The 10,000-nt window shown below is 36.2% G+C and overlaps 1 protein-coding gene across 1 annotated transcript in view; it reads right to left on the bottom strand.

Annotated features, from left to right (window-relative positions):
• Rsrc1 (arginine and serine rich coiled-coil 1) overlaps positions 1 to 10,000 on the bottom strand; it is a 300,961-nt gene that overhangs the window by 98,033 nt on the left and 192,928 nt on the right. Inside the window, exon 6 of the mRNA XM_029538027.1 lies at positions 9,198 to 9,234. Coding sequence (XP_029393887.1) covers positions 9,198 to 9,234 — 37 coding nt within the window. The remainder of the gene's footprint in view (positions 1 to 9,197; positions 9,235 to 10,000) is intronic.

Genomic DNA, 10,000 nt, shown 5'->3' with positions numbered 1-10,000 from the left:
AGGTATGACGCTGAAGGCTGCAGCTAATGGGAAATGGAGGCTATCCCAGTGCATTTAGAGTGTTTACTTTTAAAGACTTTAAGAAGCATGGGTCCATAAAAGTTAAGAAAAATTCATGTGTATCAAACATAGTGAAAGCACCATTATTAATAGCTTGAACACTGTTTAATCTCTTGCTTTGTTAAAGCACAAGTTTGACAGTATTTTTTCACAGGACATTTCCTGTCAAAAATGGAACAGTTAGTCATCTCTACGGCATGTTGAAAGGTCTGAGGTGGGCAGAGAAGGGCTCTTGTGTTTTGCTATCTGGAAGACTGGTTACTAGTTACTAATCATTTATCAATTAAACGTGCAACAAGTTTGCAACTGATCAAAAGAAAACTGAAAACATGAACCACTGACAAGATCACTATTAAAAAGGTTAAAAAGGTCTTCTGTGAAGAAGACAACGCCATGTAGTTGCATTTTATAATTACAGTTTGAGGAAGGAGTCTGTTCTACATGCATTTAATCATGAGCATCCAAGAAACACTGGCTCAGGTAAGAAAACTAACGCTCTGGTAGATCTGGGGGAGCTCGTAAATCAGCTTTCCTAACTCTGCAACCCTTTAGTACAGTCCCTTGAGTTGTGGTGACCCTCAACCACAAAGTTATTTTTATTGGTACTTCATAACTGTAATTTTGCTACTGGTAGGAATCATAATGCAAATATCTGTGTTTCTGATGGGCTTATGGGACCCCTATGAGAGAGTGATTCAGCCACCAAAGGGGCTGTGACCTATAGGTTGAGAACCACTGCCTTAAATAGAGACAAGAGACAATAAATACTTTAAACTGGCGTTACCACATTATAGAGTATATGCACAGCACTGATACATCTAAAGTAGCTATATTCTCTAACTCACTTGTACAATTATAAAGAATACTTTTTAGTACAAACTGGGAGAGAAATCAGTCCCTCTAACTGTCTTGTTCATTTTATAGGTTAACTTAATACTCGACTGTATCAAATGTATACACTATGATTTTGTCTGTGTTAAAGGCAACTATTCTTCTGAGAACTGAAAATACAGCAGTTTTATTTATAAGTTTTATGTAAAATAGCCTAAAAAAGAGGGAGAGGCTTTTCTTAGGACCCAGTACCATTACTGATGAGTATATAATAGCAAAGGATTTATCTACATGGCTGGCAGGCAGCAACATAGTCTTACAAACCACTGATGGACTAAATAAGCTATTAATGATAGTTGCTTTTTCAACACTCACAATGGTCAGACTGTGCTGTTTGACCACAAAGACAAGTAGGTCATCATTTTCAAATGTTATACGTTAGAAACACAAATGAGACCTCTGTGGGGAGATGAAGCCCACAGGTATGGCTCCAGAGTTCTTTTGCTGTCTACTGATAGATAGATCCCACTTAAAGCTGAAAACCATTAAAACTCTTTTATCAAAAGACTTCTTATTATTTATTTTAATTGTTTACCTATGTTGAAAACAACATCATCATCATCATCATCATCATCATCATCATCATCATCATCATCATCATCATCATCATATGAGAAACATACCAATTGATAAACAGTAAAGGAGAAAAACCAAAGAAGAACTATTGCCTGCACTGTTCTTGCAGAGTAAGATGGGTATCTTTGCCCCTCTATAATCTGTAGAATACCTGTCTCTACAGATTTATGAATCAGCTTGCAATGTATTCCTAACTTGCAGGCTCTGAGTCTAGATTCTACCCGATCTAAAAAACTTCACTTTAATTTCAAGACAAAACTTTTTAATATATTTTTCTTCCTATTGGCTCTTAAGAGCACTGGCTTCACTTCAAACTTCCTGGAATGCATATCAAGTCCCTGACTAGACCCTGAAAACCAACTAGACTCTGCAAATTAGAATCTGCGCCTACATATGATTTCCAATTGACTGGCATCCACCGCCATCTATTTATGTGACTTCTCAGAAAAGAGAAGAAGAAACACTTTAGAACTAGCATCCTGAGGATGGTGAGTGACTTCATACCCAACCCCAGGGAACCAGCACATCAGTACTTCTACCTAGCAAAAACTAAGAACACTAATTTTCCTTTTAAACAGTGACAGCTTCTCACACATTCCATCTACTAATAAACATCTCCTGACTCTAATTCCTCTACTAAGAGGAATAGGTGTCATTCCATATATAGTTTCCTTAGTTACAAGTGATGGCTTTATTGTAAACAAATGGCAAACTTTACCACTTGCACCTTTTCATAAAATAAATAATAAGAATGCATGTTCACATCATCAGTATTTACTGGACTACATTAAAGATTTCTGTGAAAGTAAACACAGAAATCTGGGATTTCAAATCAGGGAGTCACTTACTATATGCTCCAGAGTTTTAAAATATAAACTGGGAGGAAAAATAACTTGACGTGACAAGAACTTAGAGTCAATTCTCTACAACATTAAAAGATCATTAATTCAGAAACAACAGCATCAGTAATCAATCAGCTCCTCTTCTACGCCTGCAGAGAGACACACTAAAAGACAAGGCTCTGAGGTCAGTGTCAGAGGACTTTCATCTGTATGCTATGTTTCTTTAAGTAAAAGCATTACGCTGGGCGTGGTGGCGCACGCCTTTAATCCCAGCACTCGGGAGGCAGAGGCAGGCGGATTTCTGAGTTCGAGGCCAGCCTGGTCTACATAGTGAGTCCCAGGACAGCCAGGGCTACACAGAGAAACCCTGTCTCAAAAAAAAAAAAAAAAAGTAAAAGCATTACTTTCTAGAATCATTAAAAGATCTAACTAAACATTAAAAGTAGACGTTTCACTCATTTTTTTTTTCCTGTTATAGTATGGACACTGAGCTCTTTGAGATACTCTGCAATGAGTTCTGCTGATGATTCTACAGGATATCTGTAAGATGATTTCTTAGAATTTAAGGGCTATTCAAAGGTAATGCTTGTCACTCAATTACAGAACATATGATGGCATGTGCTTAGTATATACAAGGCTCTGACACAACATCACAGTTTTCTAAAAAGTGGTTTATAACATTTTCTGCTATTAATTAGTAACTTATCTTTCTGAGGTAAAAATATTTACAGGCCACTTTTCACTGATAAAAATAGTATTGGGTGTAAAGGATAACCCAAACCATAACTAAAATTACTCCCCCCTCACCGGGTTGTGGAGTGGGATGGGGTGTACAACACCAACAGGTCAAAATACTGAAAACCTGTTTCCTAGAAAACTGATGCTTGGGAATGAGCAGGACCAGAAGCAGCAGTAGAGGGAGCATGGCTCTGAGAGAAAGACTAGAGATGCAGAATGCGAAGGTGAAGAGAAACTGGAAAGGCTCAATCAGCACCTGACCACTTTCTAGTTTCTCTCATCTGCCAGCATACCACTGCACTGCAGAAAGCTCATCCTTAATGCAGCAAATGTGTCTACAAAATGTGTGGGATTAAAAATGAGAACATAAAATCGTTTCCCCATAAAGACTTGTATGAGAAGTAAACAGAAAATATAAATTAAAACATTTTTGTAGCATGAAACTTCTGTAAGCAAAATTAATGCCAAAGCATAATACTTGGACAAATGACTAGAGAAATTTTCACATGAAAATTTAAAATACAAAAAGAAAAACAGAAAGCTATCTCAGATATGAAGAACAAATTATAATATGTATAAAAAACAATACATTTCAATAAAAATGAGTGAAAGGCTGAGTAAGATGAGCAATGCCTGTGACTAAAGGCAAAGATAAGTAAAAGGTTACCATATACACAAAGAAACAGACAGACACACAGAAACCAGACAGACACACACAGTACCTGGAGACAATAAAACAATGAAATGGAGCAAATATTTAATAGTGTAATCCAAAACATTAATTTCATGAAATGATAAAATTTAAATCTATACACATGACAAAGTTCAGTTTGTACTTACAAAGAAACAACTGTTAGGTTCATCTCAGCAAAAGAGAGGACTTGAAAGGACAAAAAAAAAAAGAAATGACAATATCTCAAGGCAAAAATAAATAAAAATCATTAAATAAAAGTAAATAAGGGTGGTAGATGAGACATCAAGAAAACAGTATAAAACAAGGTATTAATGGAATTATTTAAGAGGCACAGTAGTGCAATGCAAGACAGGATTTTAAGGAAAGCTTAATTATCATTCAAATGGTAAGACTCTAGAAAAAGAGCTTGGAATACACAAGGTGTCAGGAGTTTTCTATGACAACAGGACCAGAATACAGTTTTCTTCAAAACAAGAGGAAAACAGAGTGCTAGCAGCAAACTGAAGTGAAAGACAACATACTAAACATTACAACCTATCTAAAACAGCATGAGAGCACTGGCAGAACAGTAGGATATAAAACATATTCTAGCAAAGGGAGAAATGTAAGAGTGACCTCAGCATGCTGAGGAGGTGAACCAAAGGGGGAGAGAGAAGACACCAGGACCCCCAAACACACACTATCCCAAACTTAAGAGACAGACAATTCTAGGCAGCACTTCCATGTATCTTGTAAGATACAGCTTACTCTGCCTTATCTCTACCAGCATCTTTTGATAGTCTTGGAAGATGCTGACAAAGGACTGCCTGGTGTGTGCTTTGTTATGTAAGTAGAATAACAAGCAAAAAAAAAAAAAAAAAAAATGTGGCTGTTTACACCCTACACTTGAGTTCCTGAGCTTTCACACAACTCAGGGAGTACAGGGCATCCTCCTATGCAACTGGGGTTTCCAAGGAACCTCTCATGCACAGACTGTGTGCCTTTGGTAGTCAAGCATTTTCTCTGACTCAAGCATGCAAGGTAAAGAAGCAATGTTCAGACAGAGGAGGGGAAGGGGAAAGAACTAATCTTATAATTACTAGGAGATTGCCAGAACTAATAGAAAAGGAGAGAAGGAAGAAGATATGTTGCTTTTCACTAGGAGTCTAATTATAATTAAGACTCTTAGGGCTCTTATAATTTCTTTTGGGGGGGTCTTTTTTTTAAATTTATTATTATTTTCTTTATTTACATTTCAAATGCTATCCCGAAGTTCCATATACACCCCTCCCCGTCCCTGCTCCCCTACCCACCCACTCCTATTTCTTGGCCCTGGCTTTCCCCTGTACTGGGACTTATAAAGTTTACAAGACCAAGGGGCCTCTCTCCCCAATGATGGCTGATTAGGCCATCTTCTGCTACATATGCAGCTAGAGACTCGAGCTCAGGAGGTACTGGTTAGTTCATATTGTTGTTCCACCTACAGGGTTGCAGCCACCTACAGCTGCTCCTTGGGTACTTTCTCTAGCTCCTCCACTGGGGGCCCCCGTGTTCCATCCAATAGCTGACTGTGAGCATCCACTTCTGTGTTTGCCAGGCACTGGCATAGCCTCACAAGAGGCCATATTGGCGTCCCTTCAGCAGAATCTTGCTGGCATGTGCATTAGTATCTGGGTTTGGTGGCTGAGGATGGGCTGGATTCCAGGATGGGGTAGTCTCTGGATAGTCCATCCTTTCATCTTAGCTCTAAATTTTGTCTCTGTACCTATATCCTTTCATGGGTATTTTGTTCCTTATTCTAAGGAGGAATGAAGTATCCACACGATGGTCATCCTTCTTGGTTTTCTTGTGTTTTGCAAAATGTATCTTGGGTATTCTAAGTTTCTGGGCTAATATCTGCTTATCAGTGAGTGCATATCTAGTGACTTCTTTGTGATTGGGTTACCTCACTAAGGATGATATCCTCCAGATACATCCATTTGCCCAAGAATTTCATAAATGCATTGTTTTATTTGTGGGTGTTTGTAAACCTGACTAATGTCCTATAGTAAAGTTTTAATACTCCAGTGTTGACTTATTAAACTAACATGGTTCTTGTTAACATGTACATTTTATTTCTGCATACTTTTTGCCTATATTTTAAATATTCTGAAAAGATGATTCAGATCCAGGAATTACATCAGTATCTAAGTGAATGCGGATTTAAATGGGAATAGTAATTAAACTTTTAACATTTTTCATTTATTTCATACCACGTAAGTATTTTTTTTTTAATCTTGAAACAAACTGATTTTTTTGTATCAAGCAGCTATATTAACTGATGGCATAAGGTTATAGGAATAATTCTCTTATTTCTCTAAAAGGACAAAACTATGCCAACTGATATAGGTTTTGGTTCTCTATTTTTGGTGGAAATAGTATTACAACCCAAAGCCTCCTGACATCTACCCAAACACTACTACCCAGCTACAGCCCTCATACCCTAGAACTGTTATAGGTAAAAATTAAAATGCTTGATGCTTTGAATCACCACTTACACTGTGATTTGAAATGCTTTCGTCTTCTATGGTTTTGCCCTTCACCATACAAACTCAATGACTAGCTCTTTGCAATACTTCCGTGTCATTTTCTTGTTAAACGTACAAATGCTGTTTTTCATTCATATGTCAGAGATATTACTATCATTTTTGAGGTCTTATCTGTAAAAACCAAAGAAGTATGACTTTGTAAGAAAGGCCTGAGTCTTCTCTTTAATTCTTTTACTTGGTGCTTCACTGGCAGCTCTGGGTATTTTCATAAAGCAAGCTAAATTATGAATGGTTTAAATCTTATTTAATTTATAAGATTTTTTAAAAAATTCTTTTTATTAGCCGGGTGTGGTGGCGCAAGCCTTTAATCCCAGCACTTGGGAGGCAGAGGCAGGCGGATTTCTGAGTTCTAGGCCAGCATGGTCTACAAAGTGAGTTCCAGGACAGCGAGGGCTACACAGAGAAACCCTGTCTCAAAAAAAAAAAAATCCTTTTTATTTCTTATTCTTTAGTATGCATATTGATGTGTCACTGCACATGTGGAAGTCTCTGTGGCAATGGATCTCTCCTGGGATTTAACTCAGGTCATCAGGCTTGAACAAGGCAAGGCTCTCCAAAGGGTGAGAGGCATCTCTCCATCTGCCTCAAGTAACATCATGGAGGCATGCAGCAGGAAGCTGAATTCAGGAGCCTCAGATGTAGCTCGTGCAGTGGAGAGTCTGTTCATGGAAAGTGCTACATTCCAGAGACTTCCAGTGTCTTTAACCTGGATCTCTAATCTAAAAAGAAATGGGTGTGGTATTCCTCAGAAGAAGGTGCCTTTACAATAGATAATTTTATATATATATATATATATATATACATATATATATATATATATCAATCAATGTACCAAGATTTGTTTGTTCCCCAGCTAGAGTACTGCAAGGTATTTTTTCTCCACCTATAATTATTGCAGGCTGTTGCAAGCATCTTAAGGGATCTATCTGAAGGAAGGACTATTTGCAATGGACTCCTGCTGGGGAAGGGAACCCCAGGTTTCTGCACTCACTGAGTGACACTGTGTAGTTATCTATATACTCTAGAGTAGGCCCATGCTCAGAAATAGCAGACCAATACAAAACTCCATTTTAATGTGGTTTTCATTTTGTTTTCCTATTTTATTTTTTGCTATTTACTATCACTTTTAATTGATTTGACTATTTTTGAGAGACAAAGAAGGTGTAGATTTATTTTTAACAAAAAGAAACAATTGGGAGTCTGATCTCTCTTTCCATAAAATAGGTGCCTGGGGTCTAGCTTGAGTCATAAGACTTGTGGTAATGTGTTTGCCTACTGAGCCATCCAGAGGCCTAAAATTTTAAATTAGATAATAAATTAAAGGGGAACTACAAACGTTCTTATTGACATGATAGTATTATATATCCCTTTTATATAAACTACTAACTGATACAGAGGCATGATGTTTCAGTTAACATTTTATTTAGATGTCCTAATTACTTATATCATTATTAAATGATAAACAGAAACTTGGAAATATTTTTCATTGATGACAATCGCAATGCTATTTATTTATTTATTTATTTATTTATTTACGACAGTACTAAACTTTTCTAATTAAGTTACATAGATTTTAAAACCTCAGTCTCTGTTTTTTAGGAATATTTTGAAAGATCCAGGATTTCTTGGGTCCCTGGTGGTGCACGCCTTTAATCCCAGCACTCAGGGAGCAGAGGCAGGCGGATTTCTGAGTTCGAGGCTAGCCTGGTCTACAGAGTGAGTTCCAGGACAGCCAGGGCTACACAGAGAAACCCTGTCTTGAAAAACCTAAATAAATAAATAAATAAATAAATAAATAAATAGCCAACCAACCTTTCCAACTCTGAAATTTCTGTTAGTGAAAATTAAGCTGCCAGGTGAGGAGGGAGTAACCATAATGCATTGCGCGCGCGCAAACACACACACACACACACACACACACACACACACACACACACACAAACACAAAACTGTCAAAGAGCAAAATTAATTTTAAAACATGAAGTGGCTGCCTCTTGCCACTGTTCTCCTTTTGTGGAAGCAGACCAAAAGTACATTAATAGTTAACAAAGCTAGAGTATGATATATGAATGAAGCTTCTCAATTTTAAAAGTACTTAGACTGTATTTACAAAAGATCACTACCATTAATTATTCAACATTTGGATTTGACCAGAAACCAGAGCATGAGTTTATAAGGCTCTGTTTAAATGAACTACTTAATGCTATAGTGAACACTTTATCCAGTGAATTATTGTAAAGGGGATTTTTTTTTCCGATTTTTTAAATCTATGGACAGATTTTAATGTTAAATCAGTTTAAGTTTTATTTGTTCTTTCAAAATGCTTGCTCAACACAAATTGTGCATCTCAATTATTTTATATACTAAAACTGAATATAGGTTAAACCAATGCATTATTCATAAAGAAAGACATTAGGAGAAACAAAGCTACTCACTCCTTTCAAAGCTGTTAAATGGCTGACACACACCACTTTATACATGCGATATTTGATGGGGTTTTCTAAAAACATGCGCTTGTTTCTCTCAGATCAAGATATGCCAAAAATTCTACACCAAATTTTGCTTCTAATTAAAGCAGTCATCAATCCAAGGATTGTCACTCATTTTATTTCATCTTTACATCAAAAAAAGGTAATTTAAAAAAATTTAATTCCCTTGAAATAGTAAGATAAATAAAAAGGTGAGTGCCTTCCCGTAGTAGCAGTAGGCTGGGCCTTTGGGAAATGGCTGGCTTTCTCAATGCAAGGTATTCAAAACTCATCCCAAAGTGTTCATTTAGGATGCAGTATCAAAGACAACGCAAACGTTCAAGAGGAACTCAGAGCTTACCAGATGTTCTAATCCAGCTTTGATGTTTCCAGAATCCCTAAAAAAAAGAGAAGAACAAAAGTTCTAAACGGCTGCTAAACCCTTGTCTGCTCTAATTTATCTTTACCTGAAAACGCTTTATAAATCCTTATATTTTTTCATTTACTTTTATTAACATTCCTAATACCTGTTTTTAAGGAAAAATTTCCCACCAACATTTTCTTTCAACAAAGTATTATCTTTAAAACTTTTATTCAACTCACAAAAAACAGTTTCATGTTTTCTTCTTTCAGTGGAGAACAACAAAAATGTCAAGTCCATTCTTAATTTAGTATTCACACAGTATGTTTACTTACATTGCTGCCTTAAAATGATAAAAATGCTTAACCACAAAGTCTATCTACCACTTAGACTCTAAAATTGTATACTTCTGAGTACACAAGAAAATAATAAAACATTGACAAAATAATTTTATACATATTTAGTTTCACTATCAAGATCTGAAATTACTATATTGAGAAAAAATGTCAACAAAAAATCAAATATAATATAATTAATACGTTGCTTTTGACTACAGAATAAACTGCTGGTGGAACAAAATTGAATATATACAAGTTGTAAAGACAATTTAGACATTTGATGAAAATATGTGGATTTTAAAGCTATATCTTTCTTTTCTTTTTCAATGCTAGTAATTATACCCTTTTATCCTTACCTTTCCTCTGCCCAGTCCTCCCAAACAGCCTCCCTTCCTCACTTCCAAATTCACGGTCTCTTTGTTCATTAATTACTTTACATTCTTTTTTTTTTTTTTTTTTTTTAAA

This window comes from Mus pahari, chromosome 4, assembly GCF_900095145.1.
Source record: "Mus pahari chromosome 4, PAHARI_EIJ_v1.1, whole genome shotgun sequence".
Lineage (NCBI taxonomy): Eukaryota > Metazoa > Chordata > Mammalia > Rodentia > Muridae > Mus > Mus pahari.
Note: the sequence above shows the minus strand (reverse complement) of the source record. Positions and strands in the feature narration are given on the sequence as shown.